At 38.2% G+C, this 27899-nt stretch overlaps 1 protein-coding gene across 3 annotated transcripts; it reads right to left on the reverse strand.

Moving 5' to 3' along the window:
- Positions 1-585: 585 nt before the first annotated feature.
- On the reverse strand, positions 586-27848 carry slc66a2 (solute carrier family 66 member 2). 3 transcript variants are annotated; one of them, XM_079485651.1, is made up of 5 exons: positions 27260-27835; positions 26875-27008; positions 24551-24595; positions 8242-8458; positions 586-2515 (listed from the first exon to the last, which is right to left on the reverse strand). In XM_079485651.1, the coding sequence occupies exons 1-5, from the start codon at positions 27463-27465 to the stop codon at positions 2308-2310; spliced, it is 810 nt and encodes a 269-aa protein (XP_079341777.1). In that variant the 5' UTR covers positions 27466-27835; the 3' UTR covers positions 586-2307. The 3 variants fall into 3 exon arrangements, with proteins under 3 accessions (XP_079341777.1, XP_079341776.1, XP_079341778.1); XM_079485650.1 differs by having other exon boundaries at positions 24551-24601; positions 27260-27828; XM_079485652.1 differs by lacking the exon at positions 24551-24595 and having other exon boundaries at positions 27260-27848.
- Between the last annotated feature and the right edge of the window lie 51 nt (positions 27849-27899).

A 27899-nucleotide genomic window follows, 5' to 3' on the forward strand; every position in this document is an offset into this window, starting at 1 on the left:
AGGAACATACGCACAGAAAACCCATGTACGCCTCTCTATCAGATGTGAACTCTGTAAATCGCAAAAGCTCGTGAAATTGCACTCCTTTATGAACGGAAAGAATAACTTATATTTCCTAAAAACCTGCAGCACTCGGACAAGCAAAAGTGCCTACGTCTGCTCAGACCCTGACGTGGCGCTAAGCACTTTTCCACGTCAAAGACCATTATAATAAATTTCAACGTTGGCGTGGATTTTTGCGCACGTTTTACGATCAAATTTGTGCGTACGTACGTTTTATAAATGAGGTCCCAGGTGTAAACCCATGCTGACACAGGGAGAATATCATCACTACAGTTTTAAAAGATTAAATACTGCGTTACCAATGTTGACAAGCTCTTTTTAATATGTTTTATTGGTTAGATATTTTCTAAATCAATTGACAAACAAAGGTTGACTAATTGTAGTTAATTATGGCAAAAAACTAATTATCATGAAATTTGGAGATACAAGGTTTTAGAAGGACAGCAGCGATATGCGCCCTCAACAGATTAGAAGAGGTTTAGATTATTTATTCAAATATAAATGACAAAACATCATATTTTTCAAGATATTTATTAACAAAACTTAAAAAAGCAGCATTACAAATATGTTGAGTGAACAATGATATCCAACTTAACAATAACGACAATATTTGGCTGGAATGGTAATGCGACAAAAAAACTAGTAACAATAATAATTGCTATGGGAACAGCATAAGTAATCATCCTCAACGCTAAGGGAACAGAAGCCATACTACTACTTTCATTCATCGAAAGACAAGAACCTTAAATAGGAGATTAGATACAAAAATCGAATTTAACGTAACAAAATACAGTAATAGCAGATAGACAAACACCCCATAGATGAAGCTCAATTCAAATACTTATTGTAATGTCTCAGATCAAGCAGGCAAAAAAAGAGATGACAAAAGAATATGACTGAAAATAGAAATAAATAACAAAAGTAATAAAATATAAACCTCCTGTAAACCATGTAATCGATTTATTTTAATGGTGAGAATTCAGTTGAAGCAAGTATAGGCTTCTAACTACTTCCATTTGACCGTGATTCTGGAACGCTCATGTGGACAACATAACATTAGTGCGAACGTCTCAAACAACAAACAAAAACATCTTTGTGAATGGTGTGTAACATCATGACTATATTTGAGCCACTTAGTGAACCACTTGGCCTTGAATTTAGATAAAGCTCTACAGCGGATAAATGAACCCCACTTCATACGCCGCAAATACTTCTCAAGTCAAATATAAGTTATAAACTCTTATTTAGTCATCCCAACCTAACAGAACTCTCAATAAACATGGTAACGTAAAAGAATGATTGCGATACATATCTAAACCAAAAAAGGAGACTTTTCTATCAAGTTTTAAGAAACGATGTACAGATTGTCTCCTACCTCTTTTACAAACTACACCATAAAATGCCGAGGGATGATTTTTGGTGTGCTCTTCGTTTGGCCTTGTGTGTAAAACACTACATCAGTCTACTGAGGTAAACATATTGTCTTTATATTCTCAATAAAACCAAGTAAAACTGCATTAATCTGGTATTATAAAAGCTTGTACATTCATTATTCTGATGTCAGATACATTTCCAGTCATTCTGGAGTCTGTAAGGAAAAAGTCTCCATAACCATCATGATTGCGCTTGGCTGGCGTGTTTGTCTGTGAATATAAATCAATTTCCTTCTGATACAGCACATACGCATTGCTTTCGAGTTGGTCCTCCCTATATGTACATATAATGGCACCAAATATTAGAAAACCTAAGCCATACTTAAGCCATGTTTCAATCGCACCGCATTAGAAAACTAAATATCAAACAAAGTGCCATTCTTTTGTACACATTGTAAGCATTAAGTAAACATTTTAAGCAAAAAAGTAAAAAGTTAGGTTTTAAATTAAATGTAATGTGATGACCAACCCCTGTGACTGCTTACTCTCCTAAACACCGTGTCTACAATGGAAAAGCGAAAAAAAATTGAATGCATTAGAACCTATTATAATTATATATTTTGTCCACACTGAATGCGGCGCGGTGCGATTTGTGTGTTGCGAAGATTCCTAAGACATCTTAGAAAATTTAAATTATTCCTGCAAAAAGCTCTACCAATATTTCTTTGTAGATTGTACATTTGTCATACTGTATGTTGGTCAATCAGTTTTCATTAAAAAAAAGTAACTACTCTGATCCACCCAATTTAGTTTTTCTCATCTGAATGCCAGTGGACCGTGTCCAAACCGTAAGTATGTTAATATGTGTGTCTCAAAGCGCCTTTGCGCTGGTGGTGTGTGTGGTGTGTGAGACAGGTTTCTGTGGATAGAGACTGTAGTAGTACACTTGGAAGAGTATGGCGATGTCCACGCACACCTGCAAGAGACCGCAGATCCAAAACTGCATAGGAGCCTGAGTCAACAGGAAGTAACCGGTCTTAAAAGTGTCTCCGCTGGTCCACATCAACACCATCTTAATGCTGGAGGGACAGAAAGTGAGAAAACGAAAGCTTAATTGAGAATGATAGTGTTAAACATGACATAAACAAGCAAAAAGGTTAAAAACTCAATGAGAGACAAAAGGGGGTTTAGGGACTTCATTCCTCAGAACTGTTGTGTCAATGAATGAGACAATTAGGAGACAAACAATATAGTTAAACAATAGAACAGAAAACTTTTAAACGTATCTTATTAAACTGGGATTTCTTGATGTAAATGTGAGACACTGAACAGTGAGAAATGAAATTATGCTTAATTTAAAAATGTATAGCCAATTATGTAATAAGGTCACTTGCAAGTCTTTATGATATTCTAATTGCAAAAACACAAACATACTCCAATTCCAGTTATAAATTGACATGTATTGGTAGAATTTGCATGTAAGATCCGAAAATCTATGTATCACTATCAATAGTGATGATGGGCTCAGCAAACACCACCAATGGAGTCATTTGTCGAGAGAGGACCGACGTAACATTGAAGCCTGACAGTTACAGTGTGCTCACAGTCTGGATCCATCTGTTCCGCCTGTGGGTCACAAGCTCTCCTCCACGCTTTGTTTCTCACACTTGTGTTGAGAAATACGTACACACTCATACTTCCGGCTGTATTAAGTCTTAAATGCCAGCGTTAAAAGACATCTTTCTGAAAGGCAGCTTACATTTTCATGCAGCAGAAGAAACTTGTGTTGCCATATTGGATGCATAAGCAACTTTACACTTAAAACCTTTTTAAACTACTGTTCTTTAATAAACATTTATTATTTAAGGCCTGAATTTTCCTTTCAGATTTACCAGAACGCAGCTTTGTGTCAGTTGTCAAGAATTTTGTATAATATGTGATGCTAGAACACGGGGAAGTACGCGTCTTACAGCACAGTGTGTACATTTTGAGTACTTTACGTACATTGTATGCAATTTTTTCTAGTGTAGGTAAATACAATTTCAAAAGCATATTCATACAGACACACACAAATTCAAAGATCCGTGAGTAGTCTGAAAGGTCTTAGCAGAGCTTATTTCAGGAGACGTTTGAACAAGCAGAAAGCGAAGCAAGTGATAGACACGTGTTGTTATGGCAACACAATGATTGAGATTATTCTGGTCCATTTGGCCTTGCGGTGCTTCTTTCGATTTGGCCGCCCCAGCGGGGTGGACAAACTAAACACCTGGGTGTTTTAGAGCAGAACAAAGCAACAGAAACAAAAAACAAATATCTTCTTGCCCAAAAGAAACTGAGTCAGGAGAGGCTCTGGGAAGTGATTTGAGGTAAACACTCTCTCTAAGCAGAATCGAGAGCCGGTCTGATGTCCACAATCTGATAAAAGGGTACTGAAAGCTTATTAGAGCAGTACGGCCTACAGCAGAAAGAGATGAAAGAGTGCCCTGAGTGCCGGCGGGACACAATGACACAGCAATAAACCACTCAACACTCCACACAACAGCAGAGTTTAATGAGTATGAGTCATAATGAGGACAGGGTCACAATGTGTTAGATCATTAAAGATCGGGCAACATGCTATTTCATGCATTCTGACTTCTTAACACTGTTAAATGAGCTGGCTTCTCATTCTTAACATGGTCAACATGTTAAAAAACGAGTTGGATGTATGACGAAGTATTTCTGGGCTTGATATACTCACCCAGCACTCCAACAAGTCTGTATCCCGGTTTCGGAAAAGCACGGCCATGGCAAAGCGAAAGAAATAGCCCATGCGCCAACCAACGAGCGATAGTAAGACCCACTTATCAAGATTAGTTGCAATGGTTACACTTGTGATAGTAAGAGAAGTTGTGTGATTGTTTGTTCACAGCATTTCAGTGATGGACGTTATATAAACGATGGCAATAACACTAGATTTGGAGATCGTTTGAAACTGTTAGATGGCACGGTCTCAGTGCTTAAACATGCCGGACATGAACTGCACGAGGTAGGTCAAACTAAGTCATATGTCTGTGTTTGGTTTGCAATTGGCGTGTATGTGCATAATGTTAAAAACATGAAGGGATTCATGTGAATATGTATTGCTTGGTCGTGGTGTAGTTCCGTCCCCCTGCCTGCCTCCAGGCAGCACGTCTTTTTCTGTAAATAATCGTGCTTAACAATCTACATTAACAACTGCCAAACAGTTATCAGCTCCAAAACAGACCCAACCCAACAAAAACACACATCAAATAAGCTTGTTTTACCACTATCCACTGTGTAGTGGATGTTTTCAATAGAAAAACATTTAATATAGCCTGAAGAATAGTACAGAATGAAAATGTAAATCCATTCTCCAAACGCTGTGGAGTTTGGGAAGGCTGGATCCTATTTCAGAATCCCTTGAGAAGCAAAAACATCTCGTTGTGATGACTTGCCTTGAATCTTTAAATATATAATACATGAATATAGACGGTTTCATCGGATGCATCCAAAAGTAAACTTCCAGTCTGTGTTGGTTTATAGTTCTGGCTAGTGATAAAACCATTTATATGATATTTAATTTAAATGAATTTATATCAATATTTTATTGTATACTGTATAATAATTGTATTAAATAATCAATTTATTAAATGTAACAAAAAAGTGACCATGGACTTTTCGCCAAACCTCCAGTTGCTCCAGATGGCTAGTCCACACCGGTTCTTCTACTAGTAACCCAAAGTAATACTGGATAGATATTAGTTTTGTCTGAGTAAAGTGACATTAAAATATGTGTTCTGAGTTTGTCACACAGCAGAAAAGTGTGTTATTAACCACACAGCAAAAGTTGAACTAAAATAAAATAAGTTATCAACATCTTGGAAAAATAGGCAGGACTCTCTGCTCTCAAACGCTGGGGGCGTTGTCGGCTATCGCCACTGAAACCACGCCCACTCGCGGGTATGCCGCTGTTGTCATAACACCGTTTCTCAACTGTCAAATACCGCTGGGGCGGGGTCATGCATGCAGGGACGCCCGTTCATCATCAAGTAACCGTTTTAGGCCCGCGCAGAAAATCCTGAACACAGAATTGTTGAAAAACTGTTAAACTGAGTCTTTGTAAAGTGTTTCAGCAATACATTTCTAACATTTATTATCTGGTTTCTCTTTACCTGGTCTTTAACTAGACATCATTGTGGATGATTCTTTGCGGATATTAACCGGAAGTTGAGTCTGTGTCAAAAAAGCTGTTGGCTTGTTTATCGGTGAAACCATCTATAGCCTATATTTTAAATGTTCTGTAAATGCTGTGTTCACTTTTTATATAAACAAATAGCATTACAATTTTAACAGTTTAAGTTCCAAACCAAGGAGTACTCAATAAAAGGTTCTGTCTCACCATCAATAGCTGAGAGACTGTATAAGTAGTTTTCACTGACATGTATACTCAAGCAGTCAACAAAAACACTGCAGAGAAATACTGCTGTCCTGCTCAGCTTCTCCTGACATGAGCACAGAGGGCAACTTCCTTGTGTAGGAGTCCTCAAGCAACCCAGCACCTGAATGCAGGCTCAAATCTACAGTAATGATGCACAACCTAATGAATGGTTTGTTTGCAACCTGTGGATACAAAACAGCTAGCCACTGAGCAATCACACCAAAAGTGAGGGTAGGCTACAACCACTTGGCGGTAAAAAGATAATTCAGACGTCTAAATAAGGCACTGGATTTTCTCAAACTCTGTAAAGGCAGGCTGACCCTTATAAGGCAGCAGCAAGAAGGTCATTGCTTTGTCTCCCATTGTGATTCATTAGCGTACAACTGATGGAAAACAAAGTAGAGTGGCACATGGCTTGAGGTTTCACGGCAACAGATTCTGGGTAAACAACTCTCTTCACAAGAACTAATAAACACTGGATAAGAGTGCATGAATTGGACTAGGAAAAGACGGAAAGATTTATCTTTTAAGGAGGGCTGTAGCAAACCAAATAGTTTTCAATTGTACAGTATGCTATTCCATACTATTTTTTTGAGAACACATTCAAGACTTTATAAAAACAGAAACCAACCAATGAGAAATGACATAAACAGGGGCATACTGTATATCACAATATCATTGTTGGCATTTATGCAGATAGACGTATACATAATTGATACAGCCTCTATCAGCAGTTTTTCACAGATGTGTAAACAAACACAAGGCAAAGGAGGAAGACTTCTCTTGTCAAGATGGCACGGTGCAGTGGCGGCTCCCCGCCGGTGCATCTAATTAAAGTGCGGATGAGTGGACACACACACACACACACGCCGAAAAACAGAGCGCAGGATGGTATTTCACACTGTGAGGTGCTGCCAAACACTAACTCACACAGACAGGATGTGTCTTTACAGCACACACACTGTGACTCTCAAATGACTATGCTGCGATAACATACCACACACACTTTGTGGGGACTCACCACAGACTTCTGTTGTTTTTATACTGACCTAATGGATACCCTATCCCTAACCACAGCCCTTAACATAATTCTTACCAAAGAGTTTTACATTAGCATATTTTAGGAGACTTCAAGACATTTGGTCACCATAAAGATAGACAATCAAGAGCATCCAACAGTTCCAAGTTTGATGGGGACATTCCATAGACTTCCATTGATTTGATATCAGGCTTATGATATATTCTTTCCCCTAACCCTTCCCCAAATATCATTCTGTATGATTAAAGTCGGTTTCCCTCATGGGGATCTAAAAAATGTCCCCACACGGTCAGAATCTACTGGTATTACTATAAGTGTGGGCACATTAGGTCCTCACACAGTGATGAATACCAGTATGCACACACACAATATTGTACTACAATGTAACCATCACACAACTACTAAATAGTTTGGTTTAGTTTTTTATTGATATTTATTGACCAGACATGTTGCCACTCTGACTAATTTAACTAGTTTAAAATTCAGTATCTTTGTTTAATACAGTATGTGGCCCCACAATTGCACTTCACTAATCAGTTTAGTCCACTTAACTAATTAACGTAAGTATCTATATCTGATTCCCGTAGCTTAGCAACAGTATTATATTAACCAGCTGAGCAGGATGTCTGACAAGCAAACAACAGGGAGTGATGGCATTGTGCCACTCCATTTCATTTTCCATGCTGCTCTGTACACTAAACCACTGCAGGGTTTCAGCTGAAAAAATGCTTTGAACGTAAAACCAACGATAGTGTTCCTCTGTTTCCGGTTTAATGTACACAGTGGATCCTGTTAACATGCGATTTAGCATCTTACAGGAAGCTGGCCACTCACATACTGTAGAGACCACAAGCTGGTGGTGTTACGGCTCATAACTTCTACATTAATAATCCGCTGCAGTAAAAGCTACTTTGGAAACAAATAATTTTCATAACTTTGCCCCAGGTATACACAATTTGAGAAAAGCATAAATAGTCTTCGATAATAAACGCCACTTGGAAATGCAGGGGGGGATCAGCAAACTATTATAACTATAATGTCTTTTAAAAGTACTATCATTTTTGTTTGTTTGACTCTCAATAAGCATAAATAAGAGAATATTCTCCTGAAATTAGGAGAGAACAGGGAAATAAAACCATGATGCAGTATTTATTTTTAGTAACACTTTACTTAAAGCCTTTATGTATAACACTGGGTTCAGGCGATGTGAATGCGAACGCGCGTCAATCTCGTCTGCCGCGAAGGTTGAAAATATTTGTCATCGAAAGATAACACAATATACTGCATATAAAAATTCTGTGGTATAACAGTTTTCCATTACTAACCTCATGCCTTCAGTGGACTTGTTTTGGTAGTTGCAGTACAGCTGTGGAGTTCCCAACATTGCCTCTGTGAATACGGCCAGGAAACCCAGAGTCTCCACAAACAGAAACGAGTCCAGCAGCAGATACGTCACGTAGGTGGCCAGCACCGTGAAGGCCAGAACGCACTGCAGGTAGTCCATGAAACGACTCCAAGACCAGAAGTAATTCCAGTCAAAGTCTGGGATGCAGAAAAAGACTTTATTAACTTGATTTAAAAATGGTTTTGAAGTTGTGATCTTTAATAGTTTGTATATTTTCTAAGTACATCAACCAAAAAGATGAGTTGGTTTCCCAGATGAATTCCCAATAAATTGAGGTAGTTAACATCACATTTCTCCAATTAGTCTGAACTGAACACTTGACACACACTGTATGGTTGAATCATGATCTAGATCGAGTACATTAGTACGGATGGAAAGTTGAATGAAAATGTTAGACGGCAAAATTCAGACATTGTAAAATTCCCCACACAGGAACCGTTACACAACCTTTTCTATCATCATCCAGTTCCCAGAAAACAAGAAACTGAGGAGGGATAATTCTGACCGAATTCAGACCCCAAAGTATTATTATTCTGGTCTAGTATGGATGAATCCGGAACCCTTAAGGCCTGTAGGTTGAATCTCTATCCACCTGTAAAGAAGGGCTGGTCAAATGAAAAGGGCACATCATGAAAAGGTTTAACATCAGTTATTCTGATGAAATCCTTCTCGGTTTAAAAGCAGCAGTAATGTCGAAAAGATAAAGGACAAGCCCAGCCATAAGGGCCACATTGACATCAAGAGTGTCACGGCAGCATGAGAAAATGTCAGGTCATGAGGGACAGAGCTGAAAGAAAAGATGTACACAAATGAGTCAAAGCATTTCTCTGATGATCTGGACTGAAGCTGGGAAAACTCGATCTTAAGTAACAGAGTGTACAACAAGAAACAAATAACTCGTTTGATTGCTTACTAAGTTTAATTTTTACGGTCTGCCATATGTGCTTGGAAACAAGGTTATTTCAATTTACTGTTCATTGAAATCAAATACAATATTGACCTAAACATTATTGGAAAAACGTCACTTAAAGAAAAAAAAAATGAAAATGTTCCCTCAAGAAATAACTGAAATAAATGTAATGCACTAAATTTACCATAACAAACAAAAATAAAAATGTGTTAATATTTTTAGCAACATAAAAAAACTAATGAATAATTTAATAACAAAAGCATATACCAAAATTGATACAACTGTAACTAAAATGTACATAAGAAATAAAAGCTAATTTTAAATATTAATAAAACTAAATAAAACTAAAATCCAAACTATGATAACTCTTTGATCATTTGATTACAAGGAATGAAAAGCCTAAATGTGTGGGTAATATTTATCTTAAAATAAATACTGTAGATGTGTGTGCTTTTTGGAAATAAGAAAATTAATTGATAAGATAACACAACGTCTTTAATATAAAATGTTGTGTTGTCAACTGAAGAAAAAAGGCTTAAGCATCAGGAATGGCATAAGTAGAAAAACGGATTAGATATTTTTCATTTTTAAGTGATTTCTTCTATCAAACCGGAAAGAGACCACCTAGCAACACCACAGCACCAACCCAAACACTACAGAGACATGTTTCACACAGGTTACACCACTCAGATTATGTGATGAACATGTCAGTATCTACTTTTATAGATATACAGTATATACAATATAAAAGAAATCAGGGCAAAATAGAAACAAATGAGACACACCTGTAGGACCACATTTAGAAAATGCGTGCGACTCTAATTCTGCTTCACAGGGACGTAAGCTGCATTACACTAATGAATGTGGCCAGCGTGGGTCTCTCAGGAAAGCAGTCATGTCATTACATCCCACACGGAGAACAGTGTGACTGTAGTGAAAATGACATCCAACGGTCATGGTCTCTGGTGGAGATTTCCACACAAGTTAGTGTACCACACATTGCAATGAGTCGATTCACTTACCGCTCAAATCTACTTCGGCATTCATTTCCAAAATGCAAAGCTTTACAATGATAATGGATAATGGTCAACACCTTGACTGAACGTGAATGGTAGAAGGGAGCGAATATGAGCACATTTAAAAGGGAAATAAATTACATATTCAATAGTGAAAAGGATTTTGAAAGCATCTCATGTCTAGCTGATTCTAAACTCATTCATTGAAGATGTTAGGTTGGAGCTGTCAGGACAGAGAAATATTTCAAAGGTTTAAATCTGTCCATTTGTATCAGAGCCGTACAAATGACTTACTTTAGATCTTGTTATTTGTTCTAACATCACAGAGAAAGTCTGTCATTTTACAGATACATATTCAAATTATAAAAGAGAAAAAGCGTTTGGTTCCAAAATGAGATAACTTCATAAATGTTTTATTGTGCATTCCAATTCATATCAATCAAACTGCAGTTGGTTTGTTTTAATTTAAGCCATAATAAAAAAATACAATACAATTAAGCACAATTTAAACATGTTAACATAATAAAAAACATGATTTTTATGTTACAGTATCTCATTTTGCAACCAAACTCTACATTTAGTTTAAAGAAAATGGAGCCTGTCAAGCACAATATATGAACATATATGGTATATTTGTAAGGTTAGAACCTCAGCGTTCTTACTAGTCCCAAATTGTTGCATTTTATGTTATGTATATCATATTATTGTCAACCAGCTGTCAAAGGGTTTATTTGCAGTAATACAATATGCGTAGTTTTAAGACAATATGAGCAATCTTGCTTAATATCATGGTCACTTTCTCTGGGTTATTTACGATATTATAATGTGCGTATTATTTTCTTGATCTCCATTACAGTTAATATCACGGTTACTGACGCTGGGTTATTTCAAATATTATAATGTTCAAAGTATCAACACAATAGCTGTAGTCATCAGGGGCCACAAGGACGAAACATCTTGCCGAATCGGAACTGGGATGAGCATGAGGACAACTACTACATTATACACGTAATGTGAATACTTGACAGACAAAAAAAAATGTATGTACACTAACCCTCTCTTCTGTCAACAGGTAGTGGTCTAGCTTTCGTTGAAACTAGTAACTTTGTATTAGCACCTATTGTACTATTGCTCTTGTATGACATATCGCTTATTGCTCCCTGAACTCTTTGTAAGTCGTTTTGGATAAAAGCGTCTGCTAAATGACTAAATGTAAATGTACACATTAATAAACTTCACTAATACTTTTTTATCACAAGCTGTACATATAAACATTAGTTGATGCATAAAAAACCACAAATAAAAACGACATAATATTTGATTTGGGGTAAAACTCGGACATGTTCCTGATAGGTGTGGTAAGATTCACCTGTAAATATCTGAGACGGCGCTGAAATGAAACCAGCTATGTTAGTGGTCTTAAAATGTTAATCGCACTGGCCGACAGAACTAGCAAGACATTAACTCAGGCAGGACTGAAAGCTATCTTACAGTCAGATGAAAATGATAGCCAGTTTATGACATTTCAACAGGATTTATTGAAGTATTGATAATTAACAAGTGACATTTTAGATGACATTTCACAAATCAGATCAATTACTGTGCTTTTGTCTGCTTGACTGGAAGAGATGGCTTCCGGTGAGGAGAGGAGGAGGGGCTTTTTTAATGTAGAGTTTGATTGAAACATAACAAAAGAGCGGATTAAAGAAAATGGATGAACGGAACTGGTGTGACATTATAATTGGAAAACTGATTCAATCTTTTGTGGATGTTTCAAATGGAGCAGGCTACATACAAAGGCATAAGATAAAACTGGAGTTTAGCAAAGACAGTTTAGAAAATGCCCAGCCCGGTTTTGAACATGATAAACCTGAGATCAATAACATCAACACATTTGACTGATTATCAATGGTATCACTCAAAATGTCTGCACTCAGTCTCAGCGAATCGTAATATTTGAATCTCATTGGTTGTCACTAGAACTAGGGATGAATGTAAAATTATCCGCCATATCGGTCACGGCCGATAACAACATTTGGGCCTCTATATTATAGCCGATAACTCATTTCCTCTGGTTTAACTTCATCAGCTGCTCCCAGTTAAAATACAGTCCAGTACGTTCTTTCTGTCGTGTTCATTCACTTACTGCTATGAGAAAAACATTGTTGATGTAAGTACAGTATGTAGATACAGTATTTGTGAATGTGTCACAGGAAACAAACGCATATTGTTTGAATCAGACTGCTGTCTGAATGCTTTCGGTCTTGAGACCTGTTAGACAAAGAACATTAAGAACATTTTAGGGGTTGCTCTGGAAGAACATTTATAAAATAAAAAATATACCAGAAAAGTTTGAAGGTCAAAAAGTCTTTAAGTCAAGTCAAGTCAAGTAAACTTTAACTAGTGTAAAGCAGGCTTGGTACAAAGGTGGCCCTAAAAGAGGTGCAAAAAGAGAACTAATGGTTATCTTGTTTTCAAATAAAAGCAGTGGTCCACTTTTTGCTTTGGTCATTTTATATAAATATATTTAGATATACCTGTATATCACCAATATGTTGGTTTTCGGCTTCCAATGTTAAAGAATGATCAGTTATCATTATCGGCCAAAATTTACATAGAACCAATAAGATTAAATCAGCAGGAAGCAGCGATGTTCTCGACATTTGAATTTGATTTGATGATCGTGGTCAGATGAAGGTCACACAGCAAGAGTTAAGAGTTGTGACGTCAATAATGCTTAAAAAAAATGTATGATGATAAATGTTTCCTCCTCAGTCTGCAGTCTTTTCTATGCACATTTTCCCTGCAAACATGGGGAAAACAGCCAGGCACCAACATCAGCCGACAACCGCACACTGTCGGTTCACAAGAAGCTCTGTAGCTCTACTATAGAAGAAAAGCTTTTGGCAGTATATTTATAGACTTCCTTCAAATGTGCCAAATGTCTGTACGAGGTCTGTCGCGGTGTACAACATGAATCTCCTCCAATATCATGCCGAAACACAAAGAGAACACACATCACACCCCGTCTCTCACCCATCAGTGGGCACACTTGTATAAGATGATGGGTTGTAAATAGCCTTCCTTGGGGCAGACATCGCTATAGAGAACAGGATCGTCTGGAACGCACAGATAACAACTGCAACCTATGGAGAAAGAGCAAAAACAAGTGCATCTGGGCGTAGATGCAACGGGAGGTCCGTGGTTCTACAAACGTGGCCGGATGCCAGACGGCATTCACCAGACCCGAAATGGACAGCACTGGGACCAGACTGAGACTGCATTTGGTACGGATGTTTTATAACGTGTCACCCTACAATAATAGTTGTGGACTGCTGGAACTGTTTGCCTATTCATTCATTCATTCATTTTCTACCGCTTATCCGGGGCCGGGCCGCGGGGGCAGCAGTCTAAGTAGAGATGCCCAGACATCCCTCACCCTAGACACTTCCTCCAGCTCTTCCGGGGGGACACCGAGGCGTTCCCAGGCCAGCCGGGAGACATAGTCCCACCAGCGTGTCCTAGGTCGTCCCCGGGGTCTCCTCCCGGTAGGACGGGCCCGGAGCACCTTCCGGGGAAGGCGTCCAGTAGGCATCCGTAACAGATGCCCAAGCCACCTCAGCTGACCCCTCTCGATGTGGAGGAGCAGCGGCTCTACTCCGAGCTCCTCCCGGCTGGCCGAGCTTCTCACCCTATCTCTAAGGGATCGCCCAGCCACCCTGCGGAGGAAGCTCATTTCAGCCGCCTGTATCCGGGATCTTGTCCTTTTGGTCATGACTGTTTGCCTATTACATTTTAAACAAGCTCTTGATTCTGCAACTAAAGCAAAAGTTGGTTGTTTTAGTTATTGTATTTTTTGTGGTAAATGTTTAAATAAATAGACTTTGTAATTGAATTGTCTCTCTAGAGAAACTAATATTACAAAAATGTAATTATAAAACAGACAAACCATGCCATTTTAGGCTTCTTCAGCTATTTCTAGTTCAACCAGCCATCTCTTATGTTTTCAACAAAAAAGGCGTAAAATATAAACTCTTTTACTCATAAACATTATTTCGCTTCAGAAGACATTTATTAACCCCCTGGAGTAGTCTGGATTCAGATTATGACGGATGGATGCAGTCTTTGGAGCTTCAAAACCAATGACCCCATTAAATGTTATTACAATGCTAGGAATATTAAAGGGATAGTTCACCCAAAAATAAAAATCTCTTTGTTCTGTTGAAGACAAAATTTGATATTTTTAAGAATGTAGGACAGCAAACAGTTCTGGGGCACTTTTGAATACCATTGTCATTTTTCCTACTTGTTCCCACCTCTCCCCAGTCGCCCAAACAAAATGTTTAAAAACTTTAGTTCCACTATATGTTTTGGTTTTGTCTGCTGGTGCCGAATTTCCACTTCTCATTTCATTCCATGTCAAAAATGCTTGTGCAGTCTCGAAAACTGGTCGCAAAATGCAACCATTTAGTCGCAATCTGGAGCCCTGCATTGCCAACTTTTATAACCGCTATCGTATACCGTTTCTTTACAATAAAGTATTTGTTCTGCTTGAATTGACATTCCGATGTGAAATCATTGTAGGCTACTATGCCTTCAATGTTGACTTATGGCTGGGATACACTACAAGTATTTTTGAAAGTTTCTTTTAGAAACCCAGTAAATGATCAAATCTGCAGACTGGCACAGACTTTATGCAAGTCCAGGGAAAAAAGTCTTATTTTAGCCTTTAGGCACAAAGCTAGACAGAACTTTTTCTCTAACATTATTAACTGCAACATAAACAACATAAACAACTCCTTTTAGAACTGTAGAGAGACTAACAAATCCCCCAAGTCAAGTTCCCAGGGAAATGCTATCTGATGACAAATGCAATAAGTTTGCAACTTTTTTCCTTGATTAGATTCAATACAATTCAATTCAATTTTATTTATATAGCGCTTTTCACAATTTGCATTGTTCCAAAGCAGCTTTACAGGGAAAAAAACGAAAAACCCAAGAAAGGGTAAAACACGCTACATGGTGTTTTATATAATAAATCCAATTATTCTAGTAAATAATATCTAATGTCAGCATCGCGAGGTCAATAGATCAATAATATCAGAATGGAAATCAGCAAAGCTCCATGCTGCAGTCAGGTCAGTCTGACTTCAGTCCAACAACATTAGAAATTAGTAACTTTATCTGAGTTTCAGACAATTGAGGAAACGGTACAGCATCTTAAAGCGTCAACTTGCAGCCTTGACACACTTCCCACATCGTATTTCAAAAGAGTGTTTAACTGTTTGGAAGCATATCTCCTAAAAATAGTAAATACCTCACTGCTTTCAGGATCTTTCCTAGAGTCCCTTAAAACTGCAGTTGTCAAACCTCTACTAAAAAAAGAGCAATCTAGACAAAACTTTACTGTCTAACTACAGAGCCATGTTTAAACTTCCTTTTAAAGGCAAGATCAATGAAAAGGTTGTCTTCAAACAGCTGATCAAATTCTTAAACTCAAATGGCTACCAGGACAATTATCAGTCTGGTTTCCGTCATCACCCCCTAGACAGAGCTCATAAAGATAATAAATGATATTCCATTGAATTCTGATTCAGGCAAAATATCAGTTCTGGTATTACTAGATCTCAGTGCTGCCTTTGACACGGTAGATCACACCATACTCCTACATAGGCTGGAAAACTGGGTAGGGCTTTCTGGGTTGGTCCTTAAATAGTTCAGGCCATACCTTAAAGGGAGAGGTTACTATGGGTTACACCCATGTATTGTGGTGTTCCACAGGGCTCAGTTCTTGCTCCGCTCCTCTTCAACTTGTATATGATCCTACTTGGCCAAATAATGAAAAAGTTCCAAATTGCTTACAAGAGCTATGCAGATGACACTCAGATCTACCTAGCCCTCTCACCCAATGACTACATGCCTATTTACTCTCCTTGCCATTGCATTAAAGAAATTAAACTTCCTTCAGTTAAATAAAGACAAAACCGAAGTAATTGTATTTGGTAAAACGGATTAAACTAACACATACCTTCACTTAAGAGGTCTAAGGACACAAAGCATTTTTTTAAGTCTGACCTTACTTTCAGCAAGACTATCAAAGCAATAAGTAAATCAGCGTACTACCATCTCAGAGATATAGCCAGAATCAGATGTTTTGTCTCAAACCAAGATTTAGAGAAACTAGTTCATTTTTTCATCACCAGCAGGGTGGATCACTGTAATGGACATGTTACGGGTCTTCCCAAAAAGACTCACAGCTCATACAAAACGCTGCTACCAGGATTCTGACCAGAACCAAAAAATCTGAGCGTATCACTCCAGTCCTCCTTACACTGGATAACAGTTACTTTCAGAATCGACTTCAAAGTATTATGAATTGTCTATAAATCACTCAATGGTCTAGGACCTACATGTATTTCAGACATCTGTCTATGAACAAGCTTTCCATTGAAAACATAGTTATGGATGTGACAGTTTTTGAGAGACAACATGGATCCTTTAATTTCCATTAAATTTAAATAAAAAACCTTTAAGCTTATGCAAATGATGTGCGTTTTTATTTTAAATGCGTCAATTAACAATCTCCAAATTTTCATTAATTGGGCAAGCTTTAATATATAGTCTTACAAAACTAGCACTTACTAACACCTACATAAGTAAAAGCAAAATAAGCGATGCAAAAAGAAACAATGGCACATTGTGCAGTTTCCTTAGTTTCGACTTGACTGAATACTTTCAGGGTTGTGACGTCAACAACGTGTTCAAGGAATATGTGTATATCTTCGATTTCAGTGAAGACAGAACTGGAGGGTTCCGGAGCTGCAATTTTGTCCTCTGAAAATTCAACCTTTTGTAATGTGTCCATGGCCTCCAAAACATCTTGGTCCTCCACGCAGAGTACTTAAGGCAGCTGAACCGAACCAGGCAGCACACTTGACTGCTCCAAACACCCCTCACTGGCTTTTTAACTGAAATAATATACCGTCATACATACACAAAACATTTATATTTAAACTTACGGCAGTGACCGCAAGATGTTGTTATGCTTGTACGTGTCTATTGAAAATGCTGTCGCTTGCAAGCAGTGCACGAAGAGTGCAGGTGTCGAATGCAAGTGACTTCACTTGCACAAGAAGCAAAGGTGTCTGAGAGTGCAAGTGCAATTCCGCAGCCAGACCCTTCTCTTAGGATCAAGTCAGTTAGAGATAACAAGGGTTCACTCAAAACAAGGCGAGACAGTGTTTAGCCATTTGGCCACCCGTTGCTGGAATCTGCTTCCAAAAGATTATTCTTTTTATATATATGTAATCACATTTTTTATCCATTTTATTGTTGTAAAGTTTTATTTGTTATTTGTCAATAATTTGCATTTTAAAGATACGTCTTATTTCTCTTTGTCAATCATATTATGTCAAGCATTCTGAATTGCCCTTGTGTATGAAATGCGCTATATAAATAAATTTGCCTTGCCGTGCCTGATGTTGTTCTAAGGAAGGCTGACATTTTTTATATTAATATTATGTAACTATTCTTTTAAGAAAGTAATTATTTATTGTAGAGGTCTTTGCACATACAGTCCAAAAACCTTCTTATGCGTTTTTTCGTATTTCTGGCTTGTTTGTACTGTGTCTCTGAATTGTCGAAACGCCTCTCAAAATGCTTGCTACTGCATTTTGACAAACGCAGAAAATCTAACCCAGTCCGAATCCTTCTTATGACGTACTAAAATATCAGAGGCCATTACACAAAATCAAATGTGATTGACCCAACGTGTAAATCCTTGTACAGTAAAGCAAGCCGCAGTGTATTAGCATTGCACACACACACACACAGAAGTCCAGGTAAAGGTTCTGTAGCACTGGAGGCAATGTGTGTTGAGAGGGCAGATCAAAGTTGCAGTTGTGCGTGCCATGGATCGTGTCTACTGAGCAGCATGCCACAGATTTTACCCTGCTGTGTATGTGCGTATCGATGCTGCCAGCGGGGCAGCGTGTGGGAATAGATTGCCACAGAGTTTGAACAGCAACCCCACCAAGCTCGTCCTCTTTTTCAGCTCACACCCACAGACCTACACGCACAGCAACAACTGCAAAGCACAGATACTACATGATCAACAAAGGAGAGTGCTGAGAAAATACCGTAAAATCCCTGACGAAGCGAGATTTTAATGCATCCTCAGGCAAAGCTGACCAAAATAAGGTTTAGTTCAACTAAGCACTTAAGGATTTAGGCGTAAGGTACCCTTCCAGTGAAATCTAGCACACATACAAAACATACATATTTGAAAAAACTGATCAGTGCACAAAAGCAACCAGTCCTGTCTTCCTAAAGAACATTAAATAGTCCTCAGAGTCTTCTCCTATCTCTTTTACTTCATCCATTAACTGGAGAATAACGCTGTGCAGGCCAGGGGCCAAGAATGATTGACGTACTAACAGAAGGGTGCCATTAGTTGCCCTGTATAACAGGCTGCATGGCTTCGGCCCGCATGCCAAGAGATATCTGTCAGTTTCTTGTTCTTATATCCGCTAAGTGAAACGGAAAGACATAAACGAGGCCTATGGGCGTTCGAATGAATGACAGGTCTGCTGGTCTTCATCCAGACCAACACAATCTGTTCAATCGGAATTCTATCCAGTAAGCATTGCCGCCCAATTTGGAAAACCCTCAACATCAATCTACTCAGCAACAATCGCTGGATTAAGATGCGTTGTTCGCTGGAATCACAAGCCAAAACAGTGACCACCACACAGTGTACATCTAAATAATAATCATCCTGTTCATGAATTTGCATAACGTATAGTATTGGGCATCAGTGAACGTTTTGCGCTTTTGTAATAGTTGTGCCTTTCATTTGCCCTAAGTGTGAAATGATGGATCTTAACATCATCTCTGTTTGCTGATAGCGCGTGGTTTGAGCCGGAGCTCTTTCAAACTTATTCTTAATACATCGTTTATTCTTGTTATATCTTAAAATTTTTGTTTTAAATTGTTATTCGCCAAGGGTAAAATTTATCCTTAAGTATATCCCATACCAAAATCATGCTTGAACGCACTATTAGCCCTTAGGCTGTTCGCGGAAGATACTGGAAATGCAAAGAATGTGCAGGATCTTTTTGCATAGCAGTGTAAAGTTTAATGGCTTAGGAGGGATCATCCAGGTAACATCACCACACCGACAGTACTAAGAACCAAACATATGTTATGTAAACCATTGCCTACTTTTATTGAAAAAGGATTATTTGAATGAATTTTGTTATTATTAGGCCTTATGGTTTATATAAACCTCAGATACGTATAGTAGCTTTTTTTATCAAATTAACAATTTTATATACAGTATATGACCCTGGACAACAAAACCTTATCGGTCAATATTTTCGAAGTTTAGATTTATACATCATCTAAAAGCTGCATAATATTAAGCTTTCCATTTTCTTTTCCATTTCCTCAGGCTTGTTTTTTCCGTTTTGATCGAATAGGATCAGTGTGTCTCCTCAGTGTGGGAGCTTTCGTCATCGCCATTTGCCGGAAAAACAAGCCTCTTGTTTCACACGCAGCGCTCTCAATAGGGATATTTATCTTAAACAAATGCTTTGATTGGCTTCAGAAGACCTTTGTTAAGACCACAGAGATGTGTTGAGCAAATCTTTGATCGATGGATGCACTTTTTGGAGCTTCAAAAAATCGCGGTATCCACCGTATCCATTCTACCGTTTGGAAGAAAAATGATACGTGTATAACTCCGCCTGCATTATTCTTCGAGAAGAAAGTCATATTCAATCAGGATGCCTGTAAATCAGTAAAACATGTGGAAATTTAGTTTTGCCTTTGAAATATCGCTTGAATCATAGGCACAGTAGCAGGCCGTTGATAAGAAACAAGTTTTTTTTGTCGCTCTCTATTAGCTTACCTCTGTACTGATGTTGTGGAGAGTAGATAAACGGGAAAGCTGAAATTCTAAACTTTACATAAATACCAAACTTGAGTGGGTAATTCCCAAAGAGCGGGCAGCAGCGAGTGAAGTTGGTAGGCATGTTTCCCGCCATTTTTGTTAGCAATTTTGCTGCATCCACTCAAAAAAATAAAGTTTTGATATATTATGTACATTTTACAGATAACATTACTGTAAAAGATATATAAAGGTTTGACTATGACCACAACTCTATGTTCTGATATAGAAATATACAGTAACACCATCTCTACTCCTGGCGCGACAAAAGACAAGAGAAACGCATAGAACCAATTATAATTTCAAATTTCGTCCACACCGAATGCGGCGCAGCACAGCGCGACAAACAATTACGCCAAATCAGTCCGTTGTAGACATGGTGTGAGATGCATATGATGCATAGGATACTGCTGCTTTAATAAAAAGAAATCTGTGTTAACTTTACTATACTGTATACAATTTTTCCTTTGTCTTTTGATCGGTTTTAACTCTATTGTGCAAAATAATTAAAGGTAAAAAAATGAAATTAACGAATGAATGTTTGCTTTTAATTAAGGGCAAGTTAAGCCTGCAAACATTTCCAGGAAAAATACATGCTATATGAAAGAGCTGGTATCCCATTTTCTGATATACTGATGTTAATTGAGACCACTGCGGTCACCAGTAGGGATAATGTAGCAGACCGAAGATTACGTGTGGGAGGGGCATGCCATTTACATCCATTACAGCACAACCACTAAGACCCCATCAGTCTGCTCTATGTGAAATCCACTTATAAATATCTGCCAGTTCCAGACAGAATTAAAGTGAATGAAGGCATCCACTGCACAAATCGCCACCAGCTTCAAGACTGAATAACTGGCATAATGACACGTGGGGGACAAATACAGAGAGAAAGTGCGATCGACAGAGCTGCAATTCAAACTGACTTATTGAGTAGCTGGATATCATTTAGAATTCTTGACACAAAGGAGAGGGACAGCTCCATTTGTTCGACCCCCAAAGAGCTAACAGCCCACTCCAGCTTGACCTTTGACCACTGGATGGATTAGAGAGCACCTCCATTACTCACATCCATTCGATCATTCGAGTTTGGAGCGAAGCAGCAATTAGCAAACACCTCTCAGCCTATCTCCTGAACACTTCTAATGAGGTGTGTAAGGGGGGCGGTGGGCATACATGATCAATATGGCGATGCAAGATCTAAAAAAACACAAGAGAGGTCACAGAGATGTTTCGTGTTTTTTATTTTGTAACTATTTTGTATTTTATATTTGACAGGCAAACAGTGGGCAGCTTAACTGCTCAGGACAAACCAAAGTCAAGCACCTGACCTCAAGGCTCGATATATTATCCACAACAATATTTGAAGCCCCACTCACTATTTCTGCCCAGTAAATTCTAGAGATATAAACATATTTTTAGTTGTTTAGACGTTTTTTTTGCAGTGTTTTAAATAAGGTACCTTTTTGGATTTTTCAACAAATCATCATGAGGCCCCCTAGTGGTTCCTGGCCCACTGGCTGAAAAAAGACTCACTAACTGAAACGGATTTACCGAAAGGTAGTGTATAAATACATTACATCACACATTTAGGTAAATCAAAATAGTTTACATTTATTTTAGCTAATCGTATTACAATCGTACAAAAATTGACATTAATCTCTGCCCATTGATCTCAAAAGAATGAACCTCTCATGTCCAGCCATGCAAATAACGGAACCTAGCACTTCACAATGAGTCGCACCAGTTTGGACTTCAGTGTAACGTCAAACACAGTTTGTCTTCGCACATCGTTTTGTCCAATCCCAATGTGGCAAATGTAACCATTTGCAAATGCAAATGAGAATGAGACTTGAGAGCAAGATTTTAAGCAAATTACTCCATTCTGGCCTGCTGCATTGTGCATAAACAACTATGTCCTACAGCTTCAAATGCACATTTGAAAATACTGCAAAGATTATTGATTTGCCCTATTGTTGTAAAAAACTTTTTTTCTGTTAAAGTTCTCCTTTTGCGTTCCACAGAAGAATATTGGATTCCTTCTTGTATTCCAATGAAACTCATCCGATTCATACTGTTGTAACACTTGGTTTAATGACTACATATAAAAAGCAGAAACTGGAGGAACAAAGACAACTCTCCCAATGAGTTTATGTGTAAGAAGAGACAACATTTATCATAGCTCTCCCTCACAGCCAAAAAAAAGCGATCAGAAAATAAAATAATAACTGCCTTGTTTAATTTGACACTTTCTAAAATCATTGGGGAAAATATATATATATATATATAAAGGGGTTAGAATAAATATTGAACACATCCCCATTTTGCACCAAGGTGCTGTTGAAATGAAACTTTCACCAGATGTCGGAAACAACCGAAATAATCAATACATACAAAGAAAACAAAACAAATAAGTTGACAAATTAAGTTATGTATAATAAAATGGAATGAGACGGAGAAAAAGTATTGAACACATGAAGAACGGGAGGTGCAAAAAGTCATGGAAAGCCAAGGCACCAGCTGAAATAATTAGAAAGCAATCCTGCCCCTTGTCAATGGAAATTAACATCAGCTGGTTCAGCCCCAACTGATGGCATATAAAAAGGTGTCTCATTACCAAGGTGTCATCTCAAGACTTTCGCAACCTTATTGTTGCAAAACATACTGATGTTCCAGTGAGCACTATCGGGACCATAATCTGGCAGTGGAAAGAACATAATTTCACCATAAACCAACCATGACCAGGTGCTCGTCGCAAGATTTCTGACAGAGGAGTAAAAAGAATAATCAGAAGAGTGGTCCAAGAGCAAAGGACCACTTGTGGAGATCTTCAGAAAGATCTGTAATTAACAGGTACAATTGTTTCAAAGAAAGCAATAAGTAACGCTCTCAACCGTGGTGGCCTGTAGGCACACTCACCACGCAAGACTCCATTGCTGAAGAAAAACATGTTAAAGCTTGTTTAAAGTTTGCTGCACAACATTTAGACAAGCCTGTAAAATACTGGGAGAATATAGTCAAAATTGAACTCTTTGGATGCCATAATGCACACCATGTTTGGAGATCTGGTGGAATGATGAAGATGAAACGAGGGTGGACATTTCAGAAAGACACAAAGCCCAAACACACAGCCAAGGAAACTCTCAATTGGTGTCAGAGAAAGAGAATAAAGCTGCTAGAATGGCCCAGCCAATCACCTGACTTCATTCCAATATAAAATCTATGAAAAGAACTAAAGATCAGAGTTCATAGAAGATTTGAAGACTGTTTGTGTGGAAGAATGGGTCAAAAACACACCTGAGCAATGCATGCGATGTATTTCTCCATACAGGAGGCGCCTTTAAGCTGTAATTACCAACAAAGGCTTTGCAAAGTATTAAATACATTTCAGTAAGCGTGTTCAATCCTGTGTCATTCTATTTTATTACATAAAACTTCATTTGTGAACTTATTTGTTTTGTTTTCTTTGTATGTACAGATTATCAGGGATGTTAATGACATCTGGTGAAAATTTCATGTCAACAGCACCTTGACAAATATATTTACTTAGAAAAATGGTGACGTGTTCAATATTTATTTTATCTGCTGTAAAGTTTTAACAAATATACTAAAACTGTCATCAGATCCAGGATATATCCAGGAACAGACTGTATGTCAATAAATGCTAAGATGAAAAGTGCTTTACAAGTGCCATCTGCTGTTCATATAGAGCAACAGCAACACAACTCGGTGACAGACTCGGACCATCCAATAGGCTTCCTAAAAGTGTATATATGTGTGAGCTTGTGCGTGCATGTGTATATAGAGGGGTTAACAGACCATCATGTGTCATTGTAATCGCAATATAATCAAAGAAGCCTCAAAGGCATGCAACACTTATATAGTCAGATTAAAGTCAGATCAACTAAAATACAGCAGTATAAATACTGTCATAAACAATATTTTTGATTTGCTGACCTGTGTGTTAGAACATTTTTCTACATTGTACATTATTGTTCATTTTTTACAATAGTCACTGCATCCATTGTCATGCAATACTGTGATAAAGCATGCGCATCGATAAAACATGCAACATTTTTAATAGCATCTATTCCCAATAAAACTAAAGCATGCATTTCTAACTCATTCTTGTCATAAACATGTCAAACTTATATTTCATTCACATGCATGCAACAGAACATTTTTGGGTTGATAGAGAGCTGTAAAGTAATGGCATGATTAGAGTTGAGGCCCCATTAAGGGCTGATGATGTCAGGTATGAATATGGAGAGGAAGGAAATGAGGAGGGTGGATGATGGGAAATATACAGTAAATCAATCTGCTGTTATGTGGCCGACACATCAGTACATACCCAGAAAGAGCCGCTTAGGAACTTTGATTTCCTCATCCTTACTGTCTGTTGCTTCAGACAAAGGAGAAAATAAACATAAGAACATTAAAAGAGAGAAAAATATTGTCTCTCTCAATGCTCTGGGACATAAGAAGCGCATAAAGAGATTGCTACCGTCAGACAACTGAACATGACTGTAGTGAGTTAGGTGGGACGAGAGTCAGGATGCGTGAGTGATAACTAGCGTCAGCTGTTTGTCTCGTATCACGGAGGAGATCGGGAGCATAAGAGGACGAGCGACCGGACCGTCAGTGAGAGAGTACCAGGCCTGGAGTTTATGTTGTGGTTTTATTATGTTTGTATGGCAGGCAGTCGACCATCAGCCTCGAATCCCGGCTCTCATCCCGCCTACCTCACTACAATGAAAATGACAGTATAATGATAAGTACTTGCACCCCAGTGTTCACTGGGTTGCTCACACTAATATAAAATACTTTGCAATATTTCAGTGAAATAGTCTAATTTGATTCACAAGATGCATTCAAACTCACACAGTGTGTCAATTGGTCACACGCTTCAAAATCAAGCAGTGGCTGACATAAGTTGAGCTGTCTTCACTCCTACTGCCAAATAAATACTTAAAGGGCATTCATAGTTTAGACGCGTTTTATCAGTATGTGTGTCCCCTGGGCATCTAACACATGACCTTTGCATAGCTAATGCAACGCTCAACCAATAGTTGCCTCACATCGCCTACTCGCATCACATTAAACATCAATCTTCTAGTCATTTTATTGCTGCCAATCGCTTTAAGTGTCCTTGCAAGTCTTTCTTTACCTCTGTGGAGCTGAACATCATCCAACTGTTAAGAACCAGTTTTAGAGTTGGCAAACACTGTGTTATGTGGAGAAATTCGCTTTGTTTGTTTATCCCCCTCCCATGTCCCATTCAAAATACTTTGACTGTTACTGTTGTATACTGTCGCATTGTTGTCTTTAGAATATGTCAATTGATTCTGCTGGACTTGAATTCTTTAGTGCAGTCGATAATAAGCTGTTTAAACTGTATCCACCTCATCTGCAGCATAAACAAAAATATCCAAACTATTAGTTTAAGGTTCAAACACATTTGACAGGATGCTGCAATTTGTATGTAGTACATATCAAAATGTCTAAGTTTAACAAAAACGGAAGAGGTATCCCTGTAAATGGGTTTATAGCTGCTGTGTCATACTTAAGCTATCAGCTATGTTCAGAGTAGTGTACAACCAATCTGCGCATACCAGTTTTTGCAGTAAGGCTATAATTCCAATCTACTTAGTGCAGTTTCAGCAGCACCAGCTGTGACATATTATAATACATCTGAAACAAAAACTCACCATTTGCCAAAATGTGCAGTACACAACCATAGTACTGCAGTGAATACTCTATCCCACAATGCAATGTGCTTTTCATTTCAAGTGTGATGAATAAGCATGATTTTAAGATCACTAAATTCAATATTTGTTTATTGGAAATCCATTTTTGACACAGAACCGGATTCCAATTGTATTTTCTAAATTCTAATAGGATGCCGCTTGCTGAATAAAACAAGCACCACCACGTAAAATGCTACTGTTTGACAATCATACTATTTCAAGTATATGGTATGCAGCATACAGTACAATGTGGAGTATTCCATTATGAACACAGCCAATGCTGTACGGTTTATAAGATATGGCACCTGTAAGAGCTACTGATAGTAAGGCCTAGTAACTTGGTAGAACATTCCCAAAAAAGAAATAGCCTGAAATAAAGCTGACTAACAGTGATTTGCATACGACCGATGTTCAATGCCATGCAGCTAATGGCTGGAATACACTACAAGACTTTTAAAAGCAGAACAGATTTTTTTAAACTAGACATCATACAATTGCAGACTTTTTGAAAGTTCCAGATAGAATCACACTAACTGATCAAATCTGGAGACTGGCACAGACTTTCTGGGCATAGTCTGAGCAAAAGTCGTTAAGTATATTTAGCCTTAACAGGTCAAATGCCCTCAGAAACCTTTGTTGTCAGACAAGCTCGATAAAAGACCCTGTCCATGTGACTATTACTTACTGTAATCCAATACTCGGCGAGAAAAAAGTAGCAAACTGAATAGATCTAAACAGTTCATTCACAAGTGAAAGTCCGAATGTAACTTATTTTAAGAAGACTTCTCTACAACCCTCCAGACTAGTTAATGTAACTGACTATTTTATTTATGTTTTAAACATTCCCTGTGATGTAATGTGGAAGCCAGCATCATTCTGCAGTTTACAATGAGCCTATAGTGTCATAAAAGGGGTTAAAGATTCACACCTGTGAATGAGCGGTGTTTGGTGTTGAGTTCAGTGGCCATCCGGACGTTGGTGCACAGACTCAGCATGATTAACATTGTGACGATCATGATTATACTCTGCCAAAGCAGAGGAGTTTCAAAGTAACGTCCAAACCTGCAATAAAAACACACCGTGTACACTGATCAGAGAATGGCACAGAATGACAGCAGTGCTGGATACAATATGGACACATTAGAGGTGGAACACCTACAAGAAGTTTTGTACAACCCTGGTGTCTAGTTTTCAAATGCCTCAATGTTAACAGATACAAAATGGATTGTGCTATGTATATGAATTGTGCATCACTGATTTACATAGTTTGCTTATATTTATATGACAGCCATGATGGTTAAAGTACGACTCACCTAAACAGTATTCTTAATATGTTGGCTACCAGCAACACTAAGCAAACATAGGTGGAGAATCCTTCAGCGTTCTGAGTCCTACGAATATCCCTGTACTGAGGGATGTAAGGCACAACTCCTCCAAATATGATGGCAAAAGATGCAATCCAAGAGACAAGCTGATGAACGACATACGTGATCTGATCCAAGAGCTCATCCTCCATCATTTACTGATGTATCTTTCCTTTGTCGAGATAACTGAATGCGGCTGGCTGGTGATAGCAAGCCACAGATTTCATAAAAGAAAAACTACTCGTTCTTTGCTGGGTTATTTTTGCACATTCATCTCATTTTCTATCAGACATAAATCACCATCCTCCTCTGACTCACTGGAGCAAATTCCTTCAAATACTTCCTTATTCCGGCAAATAATACTTGGTGGAATGGACCATCATTGGGTTATGTTTTCTTTCGGGTCGTGGTCTGTGAAAGGATAAAAGAGAGCTCTGTAAAATATTCTAAGCAGACGAGATCCTGCTACAGCTAATGTTCATAACAGGACTTCCGTGTTGTGCAACGTCACCATGCTCTCGGTATATTCATGAGATGCGGGGTCCTGACGCCAGTCGAGTTTTGCCAAAGCGTGGAAAAGCGATTTTAT

The sequence above is a fragment of the Barbatula barbatula genome (assembly GCF_947034865.1).
Source record: "Barbatula barbatula genome assembly, chromosome: 21".
Taxonomy (NCBI): Eukaryota; Metazoa; Chordata; class Actinopteri; order Cypriniformes; family Nemacheilidae; genus Barbatula; species Barbatula barbatula.

Coding starts and splice junctions, on each gene's coding strand:
- slc66a2 (XM_079485650.1), bottom strand. CDS start 27,465: ATGATGGAGGATGAGCTCTTGGATCAGATCACGTATGTCGTTCATCAG. Junction 27,009..27,259: donor ATATTAAGAATACTGTTTAG/GTGAGTCGTACT, acceptor TTTTTATTGCAG/GTTTGGACGTTACTTTGAAA. Junction 2,516..8,241: donor AAGTCCACTGAAGGCATGAG/GTTAGTAATGGA, acceptor CTGTCCCTCCAG/CATTAAGATGGTGTTGATGT.